General features: G+C 51.1%; 1 protein-coding gene across 6 annotated transcripts; it reads right to left on the bottom strand.

Moving 5' to 3' along the window:
* Positions 1-135: 135 nt before the first annotated feature.
* On the bottom strand, positions 136-3,447 carry AVPR2 (arginine vasopressin receptor 2). Of its 6 annotated transcripts, XM_032619384.1 has the most exons (4): positions 2,594-3,447; positions 2,094-2,145; positions 867-1,751; positions 136-692 (listed from the first exon to the last, which is right to left on the bottom strand). In XM_032619384.1, exons 2-4 carry the CDS (start codon positions 2,110-2,112, stop codon positions 187-189), a joined length of 1,410 nt encoding a protein of 469 aa, XP_032475275.1. In that variant the 5' UTR covers positions 2,113-2,145; positions 2,594-3,447; the 3' UTR covers positions 136-186. The 6 variants fall into 6 exon arrangements, with proteins under 6 accessions (XP_032475275.1, XP_032475274.1, XP_032475273.1 ...); XM_032619383.1 differs by lacking the exon at positions 2,594-3,447 and having other exon boundaries at positions 136-599; positions 2,094-2,527; XM_032619382.1 differs by lacking the exon at positions 2,594-3,447 and having other exon boundaries at positions 2,094-2,526.
* Positions 3,448-19,327: the final 15,880 nt, after the last annotated feature.

The raw sequence follows: 19,327 nt of genomic DNA, 5'->3' as shown, positions 1-19,327 counted from the left end.
GGCTGCCTTTGAAGGCCTGCGTGGCGGGTTCTAGAGCCGCTCACGTGTCTGGGTGCGGGAGGGCTCTGAGAATCTTTCCGCGCTGCCCCCGAGCCCACCATTACCCTGATCCAAGGAGACTCGCCAGGTGGGAAATGAGCTGGAACTTTTATGACGGGGAGAGTCAGAAGGGAGGGCAGAGGGGGACTAGAGAGGCGGGGAAAGGAAGGCCCCTGGCCCCACGCCTTTCTTCCTCCTGGGCCCCCACCCCCCACCCCCCGCTCCCGGGACCTCCGTCAGCCGGCAGGGCAGGCACTGGTTGGGGTGGAAGCCATGCGCCGGCCCCGGACCCTGCAGCCCACCGCCGCAGCCCCTCCCTACACGCGGCGCCAAGGAGCTGACTGCCGGGCCCCCGCGCGATCGCGGAGCCTGTCCCCGGGCAGGCGGCTGAGCTTCGTGGAGCCTCTGGAAGGAAGGCGCCCCTCGTTTCTCAGGAGGAGGTGTCCCTGGCCAGGAAGGAGCTGGCCGTGGCACAGGACTCCTCGTGGGGCCCCAGGCCGGGCGGGGCGCGCGTCCAGGCGCAGCAGAGCAGGCTTCGCAGCTCGGAGGAGACGCTGCGGCTGAAGGAAGCGTAGATCCAGGGGTTGGTACAGCTGTTGAGGCTGGCCAGCAACATGAGCAGCACGAAGGGGGGCCCTGTGTGGTGCAGGGGTCTGGGCTGGGGATGAGGGTGCCCAGGGAAGGCCGCGACCCACGTGCCACCCAGCGGCTAGCAGCGCACATCAGCCTGTGTCCGCTCGGGAGCCCACGGCTGGGGAGGGGAGGGGCCGAGGTGTGTGTGCAGCCAAGCCTGAGCGGCCCCCACAGCTCGAGCCACGGCCACACACCTTCCCGAGGTGCCTCCGGGTCCCACGCTGCCCACAGCTGCACGAGGAAGAAGGGCGCCCAGCACAGCACGTACACTATCACGATCACCAGCGTCATCCTCACGGTCTTGGCCATGGCCGCCGACACCCGGGCTCCCTCGCTGGGACTGCCCGTCCGGCGCCTTCCGCGGCGCCCCCCGGCCCTCTCTGCAGGCCCCGGCACCAGGCTGGCGTGAATCTCCCGAAAGATGAGCACCTGGCAGGCGGCAATGCCCAGGGCAGGTGCCACGAACACCATCAGGGCGATCCAGGTGACGTAGGCGCGGAGGCCCCAGGGCTCGGCAAAGCGGGCCCAGCAGTCGAGGACACCGCTGCCGTCTCCCACGTCACGCTGGGCGAAGATGAAGAGCTGGGGCAGGCTGAGGAGAAGCGAGAAGGCCCAGGCCACCAGCACTGGCCGGTTCCAGCGAGCTCCGCCTCCATGGCGGTGTGCCAGCATGGGGCGGCAGATGGCGCGGTGGCGGTCCAGCGTCATGGCCAGGATCATGTAGGAGGAGGCATACATGCCCACCATCTGCAGGTACTTGACAGCCCGGCACAGGGCATCGGGCCCACGGAAGCGGTCGGTGGCGTCCCAGGCCAGCTGGGGCAGCACTTGGAACAGAGCCACGGCCAGGTCGGCCAGGCACAAGTGGCCGATGAAGACGTGCATGGGCGCCCAGCGGCCCCGCCGGCCCCGCCGCACTAGGGCACCCAGCACCAAGCCGTTGCTCAGGGCCACAGCCACGAAGACTGTGGAGAGCAGGGCCAGCTCCGCCTGGGCTAGCAGCGGGTCCCGGGCGTCCAGCGGCTCCTCCTCGCTGCCGTTGCCGGGCGGCGTAGGTTGGGAGAGGGGCCGGGGCACAGCTGGGCAGCGGTGGGGGGAGAGGCCCCAGTTAGGGAGTGTGCTCTGCAGGGGAACCGAGCCCAGGGAGCTTCCCGCTGGTCAGGCAGAGCTGGTGGCCTTCTGCTTCCCTCCAGCCTCCCACTTCCTGGATCCGCATGTGGTGGGGAGGGAAGGGCAGCCCCAGCCCAAGCGAATACATAGGGCCATGCGCTCCCATCCCCACACCAGCAGCCCGGAGAAGTGGGTGAAGGAGGTCTCTGAAAGGGGCTTCTTGGCCTCATCCAACCCCGCCCGGCCCACCTGGCTCATCCCAGTGGAGGAAAGGGTGGGGGGATGGGTAGGGACAGTGGCTGGGACCTTACCCGACGTGGTGGACGCCATGACCGTGGTGCGGCGAGCAGGAGTCCTGAGCGCCTGGAGGAGATGGGGTGGCGAGCTCAGCCTCCCACCAGAGGGGCCAGCCCGGCTGCCCAGAGTCTCTGGATAGGGGTCCTTAGAGAGCTGCCGGGGTGGGGGTGGGGGTGTGTGTGCGCGCACGCGCGTGCGTGCGTGTGTGTGTGTCCCAGTGATAAGGCACTGGGGGTACATCCTTGGCCTAATCAGGGTTGGTGAGGTCTGGCCCCTGAGACAGACATCGACCTCGGAGCCCTGCTACGCTCCTCCCAGGACTAGGCAGGGGAAGCTGGAGAGAGGGACAGTCAGACAGATGGACGAACCAAGCCTATGACCTACCTAGGCAGCCCACAAGAAGCGAGGCAGACAGATAGACCCCCCCCCCGCCCTGACAGAGGCCCAGAGAGGTGGCCATCGGAGGGCTGGGGACACGGTGGGAGGGCTGGTATGCCCCCGTGTAGCCCCTTACCTGGCCGGGCTCCCGGGCTCCCGGGCAGCTGGGCGGCAGCGGGCGCAAAGGTGGCCCAGGAGCTCAGATCGGCGCTCCATCGCCTGCCCCGCCCCGACCAGGCCTCTGGGAGTGACCTGCTCGGGAGGGGACTTCCTCCCCTCCCCCATGAGCCTCCCGCCTCTGGCACGGGGAAGTAGGCTCCTGGCCTCCTCTGCTTCCCTTCCTGGCCACGGCCATCCCAGGACTCCGTTCTCCCCGCCAAGGTGGAGCCGAGCCCTCCAGAGCTTGGCTTAGCTGTAGCCGGCTATCCGCTACCACCCGCGCCTGCCCCCACTTCCGCAGGGCCCCCTTTATTAACGTGTGGGGCTGCGGAGCTCTGGGCGATGACTTAGTTCAGCGTGTCTATAAGTGGGGAAACGGCGACCGGAGATGGGTGGGCCTGGCTCAGCGTCACACAGCTTTCTCGTGGCGAAGCTTGACCCCCCCCCCCTTTCCCGAGCCAGGCTCCTTCTGCCCCTCTCCGGGCCTGGGCAAGGCTCTCCCGAGGTCCCCACTAGGCAGAAGGAGGGCTTCTCCCCAGCCTGCGAAGGCCCCACCCGCTCCTCAATTAGGCCGTAGGAGATGAGGGACGGGAAGGGGGGGGCGGTGTCAAGCTGGGGCTGAAGGTGTCCCCGAGAGATCCAGCTTCCTCCCCAGACTGTGGGAGCCCGGGACACCTCCACGCTTTTCCTCCTCCCACACCTGTCCTAGGAGAAGGGGGCTCAGAGCTTCTGCACTGACGCATATTCCAGCTCCCTCTCTCCCCTCCCCCCACATACGCCCAGCGCGCGCGCTCCTGTGCCCTCCCTCCCTCCTCTCCCCTCCAGCCCATCCTTTTCCCCATCCCAGGCCCTCCCCACCCCCACCCCAGCTCCTGCCACCGGCCCTGGCCTCCCTCAGCCCAGGCCGGCCCAGCCCAGCCCAAGGCAGTGGCCTGCATGCGGCCCAGAGCCCGGCTCCAGGCTGAGATTGGCCCTTTCTTCCTGTTTGTCCCTCCTCTCTGTTGACCTGCGAGGCTAGGGACCAAAGCAGCCTCTCACAGACCAGGGGCTCAAGTACAGCCAAGGCCAGGCGTCCTCTTCGTGGCCAGAGTCCGGCGGCGCCAGTAGGGGTCATCACGGTGGGGGCCCACCCAGCCCCCCTACACCCCACACCCACACAGCGCACACGCACACACACTGCACCACATGTGCTTCACGCCCAGCACTCACACGGCGCGCAGTACACACACACAAACACACACGCGCGCGCTCCACACCACACCCCCACGGTACGTGTGCGTATTTGTAATGGTTTTTGCTAAACCATTTGGAAGTCGGTTGTAGAATACCAACACCCCACATCTGAACACATCGGCCACACCTGCTAAGAACCAGAACATCCTCACTCCCTGAAACCACACAACCATTACTAACCCGGGAGCATAGAAAGGACTTTTCTGCTGCCATCCAGATCAACGAAAAGGGTAGAAAATGGAGTTCCCGGGCACTTCTTTCCTTGTGCCCCCCTTCCCCATGTGCCTCCCGGGGCCCGGTCCCCAAGACCCTCCCAGACTTGCCGGTGAGATGACACCTCCCTCGTCTGCCCTGGGGAACTAAGGCGCCTGCAGAGGAGCGCATGTCCCCACTTGGCCACTCCCCCGCTGTGGGACCTTGGACAGGCTGTGGCCAGCTCTCTGTGACTCAGCTTCCCCCTCTGTAAAATGGGAATCCAACAATTGAAAGTTGAGCCACGGCGATAGGATGGGCAGAGACTTAAGCCGGCAGGTGTGGAAGCGCCTTTTTTTGCTCACTGCATCTCGGGCAGCTCTGGAAGCAGTGCCAGCCTTCTGGGGTAAACGGGCCATCACCTCCTTATGGGGCTCTCTGCCCAGCCCCAAACGAGGTCACGCAGGCCTGTATCCCGGCAGAGAGCTGGCGCAGGGCTTGGGGACACCTCTGCGCACTGTGCTCCTTATTTCCCGCTGTCGAGTCCAGGGAAAAGTCTGGGGGAAGGCCCTTCGCTGCGACTTTCTCTCAGCTCCAAGAAGGAACGGGAGGGCTTTGTGTCCACACCAAGGCCTGGATGTAAAGGGAAACAAGTGCTGGGACCTCTGGGAGGAACGAAGAGCCCCTGAGGCTAGCCGGTGTGCCCGGAGAGTCTGGCTACCTGGCTGACAGCCCGACTCAGGAGCCCCTGGTGCACCTGCCGGCGCTGTGCCAGCTGAGAGGCTGGGCCGAGTCGCGCTGCGAGCGGCAAAGAGCTGGTCAGATGGAGACACCCCAGGCCACCCCAGCCCCAGCCACCAAGGAGGACTTGGCCATGGAGCAGCCAGTTGGCCTCAGGTGGCCTCAGGCCCCGGGCAGAAGTGAACAGACACCCTCCCCCCTCCCCCGGCGCAGCCCCCTCTGCCCTGCCCAGTATGGTCTCCCTGTAGGACTGCCTTTGCAGAAAGGTTCTGTGTGTGGCCGAGGAGTGGGCCCCGAGCTCCCCCAGCCCAGTGTCTGAGCAGAGGGGGTGGGGGCACTGACCATCCCAGGTGCCTGGCGCCAGGGCAGTGGGTCAGAACTGTGGGACCTGGATCTGTCTGTCTTGCTCTACCACTGGCTCTCAGGAACCAGGACAGGCGCAGTGGCCCTACCCCCCACCCCCCGAGGGGTGTGTGTCTGGGGGGTGGAGGGGGAAGGCACAGGCCTTGGAGGGGACACTTGAAGGCTATTTCAGGGATGAAAGAGAAAGAGGAGCCAGCCAGGGACACGAAGAAAGAGTGACGAAAAAGCCAGGAGAAAACCAGGAGAGCAGAGGTTCCCGAGGTTGGGAGGGGAGACAGGTGCCCTACGGGAAGGAAGGACGCGAGCAAAGCTGCTGGAAGGCCATGCCTGGTGTCAACTGGAAAAAGATGCACACCTGAGGGACTCCCCCGGTGGTCCAGTGGTTAAGAATCCGCCTTCCAACGCAGGGGACACGGGTTCGAGCCCTGGTCCGGGAAGATCCCACATGCCGTGGAGCAACTAAGCCCGTGCACCACAACTACTGAGCCTGCGCTCTGGAGCCCGCGAGCCACAACTACTGAGCCCACGTGCCACAACTGCTGAGCTCGCGTGCTCTGGAGCCTGCGTGCCGCAACAAAGATCCCGTGCGCCACAACTAAGACCCGATGCAGCCAAATAAATAAATAAAATAAATATAAAAAAAGAAAAAGAAAAAAATGCACAGCCGAAAACTTGAGGATTATGTATTATTTGGTGGACTTCCCGAGGATTCCAGTCCGGGGGACAGCCTCTCAGAGAGCTCTGAGGGACAGCTCCGAGGAGGTAAGGGGGGAGCCAGGGTAGTGAGAACATCAAAAGATTACTGGCAGTTGAAAACTGGGCATTTCAAGTGGCTGAATCCAGCACTTTTCCAGGTATGGGAAGAGGGTCTGATGATCATTGAGATCATTCCTTTGATCTGTGCCTCAGCCATCTGGAGCCAACATCCTGTTTTCTCCGTCCTGAATCCCCTCAGCGTGCACAGAGTGGGGCTTACTGATGCGGCAGGCAACTTTCCTTGCACCCGAGGATGGAGAGAGGTGCCCTAACTGGGCATCCCACCTGTGGGGTGAGCTTTGCAGACGGTGGCAGAGGGAGGACTGAGTGAGCTCACAGCGAGTGAAATGGGATGACGGGGGAGAGCAGGGCGAGGAGGCGAGGCCTAGGAGGTGAAAGAGCTCCAACGGGGCAAAGATACATTGACTCTAACCACGCGTGTGTGCCTGCGTGCGAGTGTGTACTGGGAGTCAAGTGGACCAAAGACGACAGAAAGACAGCGTGGTGACTCACCTGAGGTCTGAATTAAAGTGAACGGTAATTTAAAAAATGGGACAAGGCCTGTTTGCACGCTGGGGGAGGCACAAGAGTGGTACTCGATGCATTAGAGCTCTGCAGGCTGTGACTTCTCTCCTTGTCCTGAATGACTTTTTAAAAAATTAATTAATTAGTTTTTGGCTGCGTTGGGTCTCTGTTGCTACACGCAGGCTTTGTCTAGTTGCGGCGAGCGGGGGCTACTCTTCGTTGCGGTGCGCGGGCTTCTCACTGCGGTGGCTTCTCTTGTTGCGGAGCGCGGGCTCCAGGCGCGCGGGCTTCAGTACTTGTGGCTCGCGGGCTCTAGAGCGCAGGCTCGGTAGTTGTGGTGCACGGACTTCATTGCTCCACGGCCTGTGGGATCTTCCCCGACCAGGGCTCGAACCCGTGTCCCCTGCATCGGCAGGCGGATTCTTAACCACTGCGCCACCAGGGAAGTCCTCTGACTTTCGTTTTTGTTTATTTATTTAGGCCACGCCTCAGTTTGCGGGATCTTAGTTCCCCAACCAGTGATGGAACCCGCGCCCGTGGCAGTGAAAGCGCCGAGTCCTCACCAGGACCACCAGGGAATTCCCCAGGAATGACTTTGTAAAATCTGTTTTATTGAGGGATGATCAGCGTACAGTAAAATTCACAACTTGTTTCATGAGATTTGACACACACAGTTGTGTAAGCCCCACCATAATCATGACGTAGAATGTTTGCATCACTGCAGAAAGTTCCCTCATGGCCCTTTGCAATCTCCTTCCCCCACCTGGAGCCTGACAACCGTGATTTTCCTATCACTATAGATTTGCCTTCCCTCGAATTTTATATAAATAGCAGCGTAGAGTGTGCAGTATTTCGTGTCTGGCTTGTCTCACTCAGCAGGATGACTTTGAGTTCATCTCTTTGGCTGTTTGTATCAGGACTTTGTTCCTTTTTCTTGCTAAGCAGCATTCCGTTGTCTGGATGGCCCACAGACAGTTTATTCCACTACCAGCCGATGGACACGTGGGTTGTTTCCCGTTTGGGGCTCTCATGAATGAGGCGACTCTGAACCCTTGAGTGCAAACTCTTGTGTGCTTTAACGTCTCCAGTGGGCAGCCTATGGTAAATATGTTTCAGGTGGTAAGAAACCGGCAGGTTGTTTTCCACACGCCTCGGATCGGTTTGCCTTCCCAGCAGCACAGTTCCACGTGCTCTGCATCTTTGCCGGCACTCGCTGTGGTCAGTCTGTCATTTTTTTTTTAAAGCCCCTTTCATTTTAACCTTTCTTTTGACTGATGATATACTTATTTGCCAGTTGTCTATATTCTTTGGTGAAGTATCTAGTCCAATCTCGGGCAATTTTTAAAAGTTTTCTCAATTGTTGAGTTGTAAGAGTTTTTTTCTTTTTTTCATTTTGATTATATTTTAGATACACGTCCTCAAACAGAATGGTTTTGCAAATATTTTCTCCCACACTGTAGCAAATGTTTTAAGTTTGGACAAAGTCTAATTTTATCCATTTTTTTCTCTCATGGTTTGTGTTTTTTTGTGCCCTAATGCACTGTCACAAAGATATTCTCCTATGATTTCTTCTAGAAGGTTTATATTTCTAGCTCTTACATTTAGGTCTGTGATTCATTTCGAGTGAAATCTTGTGCATAGTATGAGGTAAAAGCCTGGGTTCCTTCTTTTGTGTGTGGATGCCAGGTGTTCCAGGATCATTGCTCGAGAAGACTGTCCTTTTCACCTTGAATTACTTGCACCTTTCCTGAAAATTGATCATATGTGTGTGGATCTGTTTCTGGACTCTCAATTTTGTTCCTTTGATCTCTATGCCTGTCCTTATACCTTATACCAAGGCTACACTGTCTTGCTTACTCTAGAGTTATAGTAAGTTTTTTTTTTTTTTGGCTGCACCTCACGGCTTGTGGGATCTTAGTTCCCCGACCACGGATCAAACACAGGCCCCCTGCAGTGAAAGCGTGGAGTCCTAGCCACTGGACCGCCAGGAAATTCCCTATAGTAAGTCTTGAAATCAGATAGCATAAATCCGTCAACTTTGTCCTCTCTCAAAATCATTTTGGCTAGTTTAGGTAATCTGCATTTCCACATAAATTTTAAAATCAGCTTGTCTGTTTCTACAAAAAAAAAAAAAAAAGCCTGCCAGGATGTTAATTGCTATTACATTGAATCTGTAGATAAATCTGGGGAGAATTGGCATCGCAACAATAATGAGTCTTTCGACACATGACTGTGGTGTTTCTTTCCATTTATTTAAGTTTCTTTAATTTCTCTCAGCAATATTTTGTCGTTTCTGGCATACAGGTTTTGCACATATGTTACTAAGCTATCCCTAAGTATTGATATATATTTTTTTTAAGTATTGATATTTTTGATGCTATTGTAAATGGTACTTTTAAAATATTTTATTTATTTGTTTGTTTTTATTTTTGGCTGCGTCAGGTTTCATGCAGGATCTTTCGTTGTGGTGCGCGGGCTTCTCTCTAGTTGTGGTGTACCGGTTTTCTTTCTCTAGTTGTGGTGCCCGGGCTCCAGGGTGCATGGGCTCTGTACTTTGCGGCACGCGGGCTCTCTAGCTGAGGCGTGCAGGCTCAGTAATTGTGGTGTGTGGGCTTAGTTGCCCCAAGGCATGTGGGATCTTAATTCCGCGACCAGGGATCGAACCCCGTGTCCCCTGCATTGGGAGGCGGATTCTTTACCACTGGACCACCGCGGAGGTCCTGTAAATGGTACTTTTAAATGTCAATTTCTGATTGTTGCTAGTATATAGAAATACTATTGATTTTTGCATATTGACTGTTTATCCTGCAACCTTGCTAAAAACTTATTAGTTCTACTGGTTTTTGCAGATTTTTTAGAATTTTTTCTGACGCAGACAATCATGTCATTTCTGAATCAAGACATTTACTTTTTTCTTTCTAATCTATATGCCTTTTATTCCTTTTTCTTGCCTTACCGCGCTTGCTAGGACCTCCAGTGCAATGATGAGTGTAAGTGATGAGAGCAGACAGCCTTGCCGTGTTCCTGATCATAAGGGAAAAGCAGTCAGTCTGTCACCATTGAATATGATAGTAACTGTGGGCTTTTCATAGACGCCCTTTTTGAAGCTGAGGCGGTCTTCCTCTATTCCCGGTTTACTGAGAGCTTTTACCATGAGTGGGTGTTCAATTTTATCAGATGTTTTTCTGCATCTATTGAGATGATCACATGCTGCTCTTTTTTTGTTGTCGCTCTGTTAATATGGTTAATTGCATTGACTGATTTTCAACTGTCAAAGCAAACTGGAACCTTGGTCATGATGCGCTATCTTTTTATATGTTGCTAGATTTGCTTTGCTTTTTTTTTTTTTTTTTTTAATTTGGCCATGCCACACAGCTTGTGGGATCTTAGTTCCCTGACCAGGGATTGAACCCGGCCCTCAGCAGTAAAAGCACAGAGTCCTAACCAGTGGACCACCAGTGAATTCCCTGATTTGCTAAAATTTTGGTTAGTACTTTTACTTCATGTGTATTCATGAGCTATACTGGTCTGTAGTTTCCTCTTCATGTAATGTCTTCGGTTTTGGTATAGGGATAATTCTTACCTTATAAAATGAGTTGGGAAGTGTTCCCTCCTCTTCTATTTTCTGGGAGAGTTTGTGTAGAATTGGTGTTATTTCTTCCATAACGTTTGGTAGAATTCACCAGTGAAGCTATGTAAGCCTGGAGTATTCTTTGTGAGAATGTTTTTAGCTACAAACTCAACTCCTTTAATAACTATAGGGTTTATTTGGGTTATTTATTTCTTCCTGAATGAACTTTGATAGTGTGTATCTTTCACAGAATTCATCCATTTCACCTGTATTGCCATATGTGTTTCACAGTATTCCCTTAATACCTTTTTATTTTTTTAAATTAATTAATTAATTTATTTATTTATTTTGGGCTGCATTGGGTCTTCGTTGCTGTGCACAGGCTTTCTCTAGTCGTGGCGAGCGGGGGCTACTCTTCGTTGCAGTGCTTGGGCTTCTCATTGCGGTGGCTTCTGTTGTTGTGGAGCACGGGCTCTAGGTGTGCGGGCTTCAGTAGTTGTGGCACGTGGGCTCACTATTTGTGGGTCACAGGCTCTAGAGCACAGGCTCAGTAGCTGTGGCACACGGGCTTAGGTGCTCCGCGGCATGTGGGATCTTCCCGGACCAGGGCTGGAACCCATGTCCCTTGCATTAGCAGGCGGATTCTTAACCACTGCTCCACTAGGGAAGCCCCCTTAATATCCTTTTAATGTTTGTAAGATCTGTATTGATTGCCCCTCTTTCATTTTTTTTTTTTTTTTCCGCGGTACGCGGGCCTCTCACTGCCCCGGTCTCTCCCGTTGCGGAGCACAGGCTCCGGACGCGCAGGCTCAGCAGCCATGGCTCACGGGCCCAGCCGCTCCGCGGCATGTGGGATCCTCCCGGACCGGGGCACGAACCCGTGTCTCCTGCATCGGAAGGTGGACTCTCAACCACTGCGCCACCAGGGAAGCCCCCCCCCTTTCAGTTTTGACATTGGTAATTTGTATCTTCTCTCCATTTTTTCTGATCAGACAGGCTAGAGGTTTATCCATTTCATTAACCTAGTCGCCAGATGGGGTGCTGCCCAATTCATGAATCGCCTAATAAAGCCAATTATGTCCTCAAATTCACTTGCTTGAATTTTGTTTTTTAACAGTACACAGATTAATGAAACAAAATTAAAAACCTAGAAACGTATATATGTGAAATGTTATATATGATTTATATATATAAATTTATTATAAAGATGATATTATAAATCAGTTGGGAAAAGATTGATTATTCGATAAAAGGTATTGGGGAAGCTGGAAAGACATCTGGAAAAAAAATAAAATTGGATCACCACTACCTCACACTTTAGAGCAAAAGAAATTCCAGAGGGAGAAAATGTTGGAATGTGAGGAGTGAAAGAACAAAGGTACTAGAAGAAAACACAGGAGAATTTCTCTATTTTGCTGGGGACAAGCCATCTTCAGTATAGTAAAACAAACACACAGATAGATAAAACAAGAAACTATAAAAGAAAAAACAAATAAATTCCAGGTTTCTTCCCCAGCTTTATTGACCTATGATCAGAAATTGAAATTGTATATATTTAGGGTATATGATGTGATATTTTGATATACATATTCATCACCCCATCTAGTTACCTTTTTTTTTTGTTTGTGGTGGTGGTGAGAACCTTGAGATCTACTCTCTTAGCTGAGTTCAAATATACATTATTATTAACTCTAGTCATCATGCTATATATTGGGTCTCCAGAACTTATTGATCTTATAACTGGAAATTTGTACCCTTTGACCAACATCTTTCCATTTCCCCTGGCCCGCAGCCTTTAGTAATCACCATTCTATTCTCTGTTACTACGTGTTCCACATTTTTGGATTCTACCTATCAGTGAGATCATGCAGTATTTGTCTTTCTGTGCCTGTATTATTTCACTTAAATTCATTAAATTCAACTATTTTTTGTTGTTGTTAAAATTTATTTTATTTATTTATTTTTGGCTGTGTTGGGTCTTCGTTGCTGCACGTGGGCTTTCTCTAGTTGCAGCGAGCGGGGGCTACTCTTTGTTGCGGTGAGCGGGCTTCTCATTGCGGTGGCTTCTCTTGTTGAGGAGCACGGGCTCTAGGCGCGCGGGCTTCAGTAGTTGTGGTGTGCGGGGTCAGTAGTTGTCGCTCACTGGCTCTAGAGCGCAGGCTCGGTAGTTGTGGCGCACGGGCTTAGCTGCTCCACAGCATGTGGCGTCTTCGCGGACCAGGGTTCATACCTGTGTCCCCTGCATTGGCAGGCGGATTCCACTCCACCACCAGGGAAGCCCCTAAATTCAACTATTAAAAAATTCTTTTAATTCCTGTACAGAAAAAAAAAAAATCTAAGAGAAATAACAAACTGCAAAAACCAAAACTGATTTGGGACCTTTCTCCTTTTCTAATATAAGTAGTTAATGTTATACATTTTCTTCTAGTCACTTGTTTAGTTGAATCCCCAATTTATGATATTTTATGTCTTTAGTTTTATTCAATTAAAAATATTTTCTAATTCAACTTGTGATTTCTCTTTTGATCCATGTGTTACTTAGAAGCATCTATTTTTTTCATTTCCAAACAGTCAGATTTCCTAGATGTCGTTTCGTTATCGATTTCTGATTGAACTACATTGTGATCAGAAATCCTGCTTTGTATGATTTCTGTCCTTTGTAATTTATTGCGGCTTGTTCTATTGTCCAGCATGTTGTCTATGCTGGTGAATGTTACATCTGCACTTGAGAAGAATGTGTATTCTCTTGTTGGTTGTAGCAGTCTAGAAATATGAGTTAGGTCACTTTGGTTGATAGTGTTGTTCAAATCTTCCAGATCTTAGTGATTTTTTTCCTATCTATTTTGTCAATTACTGAGAAAGGAATGGGAAAGTCTCCAACTATGTTTGTAGCTTTGTCCATTTCTACAACCCTTTGGCACTGTCAGTTTGTCTTTCGTGATTTGGGAGCTTCGTTATTGGGTGCTTACATATTTAAAATGATTATATCTTCTTGATTATTTGTCCTTTTTCCATTATGAAATATTCCTCTTTACTTCAGGTAGTATTCTTTGTCTTGAATTCTACTCTATCTAGCATTAATGCAGCTCTACCAGCTTTTTTATGTTCAGTGTTTGCATGGTGTATCTTTTTCTGTCCTTTTACTTTCAGCCTTTCTGTGTCTTTATGCTTGTAAATAACACAGCTATTTCATCTAGCCTGACGGTCTCTGCCTTTTAACTGGCGTGTGTGGCAGATTGTGTTTTTCAAAGGTAGCCCCAACAATATCTCCCATCCCACATGCTCTTCTGGAGCCTTGCCATTTTCCCATCAAGAGGTGGGATTTAACCCTCCCTCTATAATCTGGGCAGGCTTGTGACTTGCTTGTAATCAACATGATATGGTAAAAGTGATGCCCCTTGATTTCTGAGGCTAGATCAGGAAAGGCAATGCAGCTCCTGCCTCGTTAGCAAGGATACTCACCCTTCCAGCCTTTAGCTACCACCTGACCAGTCCAACTGCCCTGAGACTGCCATGGTATGAAGAGGCCCAAACTAGCCCTTACGGAGAGGCCACATGAAAAGGCTCTGAGAGGACATGAAGATGGAGAGATGCCCAACCAGCTCTAAGCTGCTCCAGCTCCAGCCACTGTCTAATGACAACCACATAAAAAAAAGACCTTCAGCCAGAGCTGCCCAGTTGAGTCCTTCCCAAATCCTTTTTTTGTAAAAACTGTGGAATCACTGGATCATACGGCCATTCTATGTTTAGCTTTTTGAAGAATGCCTTTCCTGTACACTTGACTCACAGAAACCATGAGCAATAAGAAAATGATGGTAACTACTTAAAAACACTAAACCATGAGCAATAAGAAAATGATGGTAACTACTTAAAAACACTAAACCATGAGCAATAAGAAAATGATGGTAACTACTTAAAAACACTAAACCATGAGCAATAAGAAAATGATGGTAACTACTTAAAAACACTAAACCATGAGCAATAAGAAAATGATGGTAACTACTTAAAAACACTAAACCATGAGCAATAAGAAAATGATGGTAACTACTTAAAAACACTAAACCATGAGCAATAAGAAAATGATGGTAACTACTTAAAAACACTAAATTTTGGAGCAATTTGCTGTACAACAACAGTAACAGGAATGGAGTTTTAGTCCATTGATACTTACTAAAATTATTGATAATTTTGGGTCTAAATATATCATCTCAATGTTTAATTTCTATTTGTTCCATCCATTTTCCTTCTTTCTCTCCTCTTCTGCCCTTGTTTTTGGCGGGGGGACAAAGTGGATCTTTTCAGTATTTCATCTTCTTTATTGACTTTTTCTTTTCTTTTTTTTTTCTGTATTGACTTTTTGGTTACAAATCTTTTTGTGTTATTTTAAAAATTGTTGCTCTAGAGATTACCGTTTGTTTCTTTGGCTTAGCACATTCTACCTTCAGAAAAAAATTCCACTACTTTATACACAATGTAAGAATGTTACAACGGTGTTCCGATTGCTACAGTCCCAACTTTGTGTTCTGGTTGTCATATAAGTGTTTTTACACACAATATACAAAAAGATAACGCCACATTCCATTGTTATTATTTTTACTTTAAAGAGTAAATAGTCATATATTTACTCTCTCTGGTGTTTTTCATTCCTTTCTTCAGTCTGCTATAATTGATCTTCCGTCTAAATAATTTTTTTAGCATTTCTCTCATTGCAAGTCTGCTGGAGATGAATTATTCGTTCTCATCTGGGGATGCAACTTTATTTTGTCTTAATTTTTGTTGGATATTTTCACTGGATATAGAATTCCAGATTGAAATTTTTTCTTTTCCTTTCAGCATTTGAAGGTGTTGCTTCATTATCTTCTAGCCTCTCTTGGTTTTAGATTGGGAGTCTGCTGTCACTCTTAGTGTTCCCCTGGATGTAGCGTGTCCTTTTTTCTCTGACTGCTTTCAAGGTTTTTTTAAGAAAAATTGTTTTTCAGCAGTTTGACAATGAAGTGCCTAGGGGATGCTGGAATTACGATACATATGTTATCATTTTAAAGTCTCTGATAATTCTGACATCTGGGCCGTCTACGAGTCTGGTTTTATTGATACTTTTCTTTTGATGATGGGTCATATTTCCTTGCTTTTCCACATGTATCTTTTTTTTTTTAATTGAATGCCAGACATTGATTGTAATAGAACAGTAGGGAATATAATAAATAACATTTGTGCCCCACAAAGGACATGCCTCTTCTGTTAGGCTACTTGTGTGTGCCTGTGTTGTGTGTCTAAGGCCCCTAGGGATTCAAACTGTCACATCATCCCATACTCGACGTTTAAAAATTTTATTAAAAGTTCCTCCTTCTGCCAAGGATAAAAGCAGCAATGGGTCTTTTCCCTGGGAAGGACTTGCCATTTTTCAGACTTTCTTGTTGTTGTTGCAACTTCAGCTCCCTGATAGGCTTCAGAGAAGAAGAACCTATGATCCTGTAGGGATGTTGTCTTGCAACTTTCTGTATCCTAGGCAGAAGCAAAATAGCCAGCTACTGACTTCTGAATTTCTGCTGCTGCAGAAGTTCTTGTTTGTTCTCTGAATGTTCTTTTTTTATGGCACCCGTTCTTCTCTCATGGATATTCATCCTATTATCTCCCTGAGGAAATTAAGGAGTTTTTTTTTTTTAATAAATTTATTTATTTATTTAATCTTTGGCTGTGTTGGGTCTTTGTTGCTGAGCGCAGGCTTTCTCTAGTTGCGGCGAGCGGGGCTACTCTTCGTTGGGGTGCGCGAGCTTCTCATTACGGTGGGTTCTCTTGTTGGGGAGCATGGGCTCTAGGCACACGGGCTTCAGTAGTTGTGACACGCGGGCTCAGTAGTTGTGGCTCACGGGCCCTAGAGCGCAGGCTCAGTAGTTGTGGCGCACGGGCTTAGTCGCTCCGTGGCATGTGGGATCTTCCTGGACCAGGGCTCAAACCCGTGTCCCCTGCATTGGCAGGCGGATTCTTAACCACTGCGCCACCAGGGAAGCCCCCAGTTCCTTTTTTTAAAGTAATTTTTATTGGAGTATAGCTGATTTCCAATGTTGTGTTAGTTTCTGCTGTACAGCAAAGTGAATCAGTTATACATATACATATAGCCACTCTTTTAGTTTCTAGCCCCATATAGGTTATTACACAGTACTGAGCAGAGCTCCCTGTGCTCTGCAGTAGGTCCTTGTTGTTTATCTATTTTACATACGGTAGTGTGTGAGTCCCGCCTTCTTTTAATGTGCTTTTGTACTTACTGTCCAGGTGGGGAGGTTCCCAGACTGTGTGCAGCCGGGCTGCGGAAAGCAGATTGGCCTTTATCAGTTAGGTGCACCCACGTGAGGTTTGGAAGGCTGAAGGAAAGGGTGTCTGTCTTTCTGCTGTGTGGAATTGTTTTGCTGCTGGATGTCAAGGCCAGGAGGTGTGGGGCTTTGGCAGCAGAGGCCCTGTGCCTGGCCTCTGTCTCTTGTGGCAGCAATCCCCGGGTCATGACGATGGTGGCGTCTCCTTGAACTCAACGGGTAGACCATGGCCGCCTGTTCCCGCACCTTGCTGATGGGGGCAGAGGCAGCAGCTCCTTCGGGGAGCCAGTGCTGTGGTGGTGTCCTGGGAAGCCCACCCAGGGCATGCTCCTCTGCCCCTCCAAAGGTTGTGCTCGCTTCCAGCTCCCCGCACGAGATCTCTTTTTGTGTAAGACGGCTGGACTTCTTCCTGCCCCTAACCTTCACTGATAGAAAGCGGGAGTGGGGGGAGAGAGGTTTGGAAAGCAGGGCAAGTAGAAAGGACTTAACAAGCGGACAAAGATAAATCCAAACATACAGCAACCCCCACCAGTGTAATCAACTAAACCCTGCAGGTAAAAGGTAGACAAATTCCCCATATGCTGCAGTGATTCCACTCCTCAGTGGTTACCTTACAGAAACGAAAGCGCGCTCAACCAAAAGCCTGTACGTTAATGTTTAGAGCAGCTCTGTTCATCGTTCCCCAAAGCTGGAAACAACCCAGATGTACTTCAACGGGTGCACAGCTAAACAAACTATGCTATATCCAAACAATGCCGTACTACTCAGTAATCAAAAGGGACAAACTGCTGACACATACACACACACAATAACATGGGGGAAGAGTCCACACTGGATGATTCCGTTTGTAATACATTCCAGCAAAGACAGAGAGCAGAGCAGGGGGCTCTGGGGGTCAGGGGCTGGGCTGGAGGGAGTGGCTGACCGCAAAGGGACTTGAGGGAATTTGGGGAGGTGATGGAAATGTTTTCAATCTTGATTTTGGTGGTGGTTACACGACATTTATCAAAACTCATTGAACTGTACACCTCAAAAGGGCAGATTTTACTGTCTGTAAGTCATACTTCCGTAAAGCTGATTTTTTTTTTTTTTTTAAAAAGACAAGGATTGTTAGACTGGATCAAACTAAACCCAAACCCAACTATATGCTGTTTCAAGAGACACGAAGACACAGAAAGACGGGAAGGAGAAGAATAAAGACATGTCATGCTCAGGAGCCCGCCCTGCTAGCCCACTGGTGCTTTCTTCCCCTAACACTGGCTTCTGTGATTCCCGCCCCCTCATCACATGGCCCTTCATCTTGGGGGCGTTCTGACAAGACTCTGGGGGGCTTCCCTCTCTAGCTGACTGTGCCCAAGAGGGCTGAGTCACGGGGGCTGTGAGGAGCACTCGCCCTCGAAGCGGGTGTGGCTGGGCAAGACCCAGCCGTCTGTCTGTTCAGTGCCTCCCAACCTCCCGGCAAGCATGCGACAGTGCAGGGATGGCTTCCCTCTCATTCGAGGCCAACCCCTCCTGCCCCCGCTGGTCCCACGGCAGTCACATAGAAGGAAGTTCAAATCCCAGCTCTGCCGGTTACCTTCTGGGAGACCTTGGGTAAGTCACTTGACCGGTCCGAACCTCAGTTTCCTCATCTGTGAAATGGGGGCAATACTGGTGCCTACTTAGAGTGATGGGCTGAGTAGCAGGTGGGTGAATGCCTGTGGAGTGCTCGGCACAGAGCCTCTCGGCTGCGTGATTATTCCTCTGCCTCTCGGGCTCTTTGCTTGGAGAGGTGGGTAACGGAAACTTCCTCACAGGGTTACCTGTGGGTGCAGTGAACTAATGAGACAAAGACGCTCTTTCCAGCCTTGCTCCCTGGGCACATTCCTTGAGCTCTTTGGGCTTCGGTGTCCTCATCTGTGACGTGGACTAATGGTTGACCTCCCTGGTTGGTGTGCGAAATACTTGTGCCAGTACATGACATGTGCTTATAACTGGCAGGCCCCGGGGCAATGCTCAATAAACGGGATTTAGTGGAATAATAGTAACGAATGTAGTATCACAAATGGAGACTGAACCCATCGCTAAGCACTTAGTAGCAGCAGAGGAAGTGGCTCCACCCCCTTCTTACTTCACCCTAGTCATTCTCACCCCAGGGATCAGCATGGAACCCTGCGCTCCTTAAAGGATTTGTGGAAGCTGGGGCTGGAGGTAGAGGTTGGGAACTCGGCGGGGAGGGTGGTGAGTGGAGGCGGTTGGAGAGCAGAGAGGCCAGGCCTATCGGAGGTCAGATCAGAGCAGGCAGGAAGTGAACCGCAGCTCAGTGCTTCATGGAAAATACCCACTCTCGGGCGCCCAGGCCTGCTCGCCGGCCCAGCTTCCTCCGCGCCCAGCGCCCCGCCCACCAGCCTAAACCCCACCTCCCCAGCCCCAGCCTCCTCACTGCTCCTGAAAGGGCTGCAACAAGGGCCCAGCCAGCACTCCCACCCTGGGTCTGCTGGAACCAGAGGGTGGGCCACTGGCAACTCTGGGGAACACCCTGCCCCCAGCTCCCTGGTCCCCCCCTACTCCAGCCCGCACTTTCGCTCAAGACTCTGGTCTTGTCCACGCCCCTTCTAAAGACACCTAGAAACCTGGCGTCCCGACCTTCCCCGAGGGCAAGTGGGGCCACTCCAGGCCTCCCCTTCCAGGAGAAACTGAAGCTGGTGGGGAGATGGTCGGATGGGAGGGGGACTCCAGGCCCCTTCCCACGTGGGCCCCCTGCATGGCTTGGAGGGTCTGGGGAGGCTGAGCTGAGGGCCCGGGCATGCTTCACTGGGCAACAGGCATGCCCATAAAAATACCGTGGCCAACAGGGCCGCAATCTGCCATCTGGGCCCTAGGCCTTCCTTGCCCTGCGGCTGGGCTCGGCTCACTCCGGAATAGCTGTGCCCTCCGCCTGGCCTCGGAGGTCACGACCGCGAGCCTGGGGCGGGGGGGTGGGGGGCGCTAGGGAGGAGATGCGTCCCCACGCTTTCCAGTGAGAGGAGTGGGGCTGCCGGGA

This window comes from Phocoena sinus, chromosome X (genome assembly GCF_008692025.1).
Source record: "Phocoena sinus isolate mPhoSin1 chromosome X, mPhoSin1.pri, whole genome shotgun sequence".
NCBI classification, from domain to species: Eukaryota; Metazoa; Chordata; class Mammalia; order Artiodactyla; family Phocoenidae; genus Phocoena; species Phocoena sinus.
Note: the sequence above shows the minus strand (reverse complement) of the source record. Positions and strands in the feature narration are given on the sequence as shown.

Excerpts from the sequence above, each read along its gene's own strand:
- AVPR2 (XM_032619382.1), bottom strand. The coding sequence starts at position 2,319 with ATGTACCCCCAGTGCCTTATCACTGGGACACACACACACGCACGCACG. Across the intron at positions 1,752-2,093 it reads CATGGCGTCCACCACGTCGG|CTGTGCCCCGGCCCCTCTCC; the intron begins GTAAGGTCCCAG and ends ACCGCTGCCCAG. Across the intron at positions 693-866 it reads CCCGGAGGCACCTCGGGAAG|ACCCCTGCACCACACAGGGC; the intron begins GTGTGTGGCCGT and ends TCCCCAGCCCAG.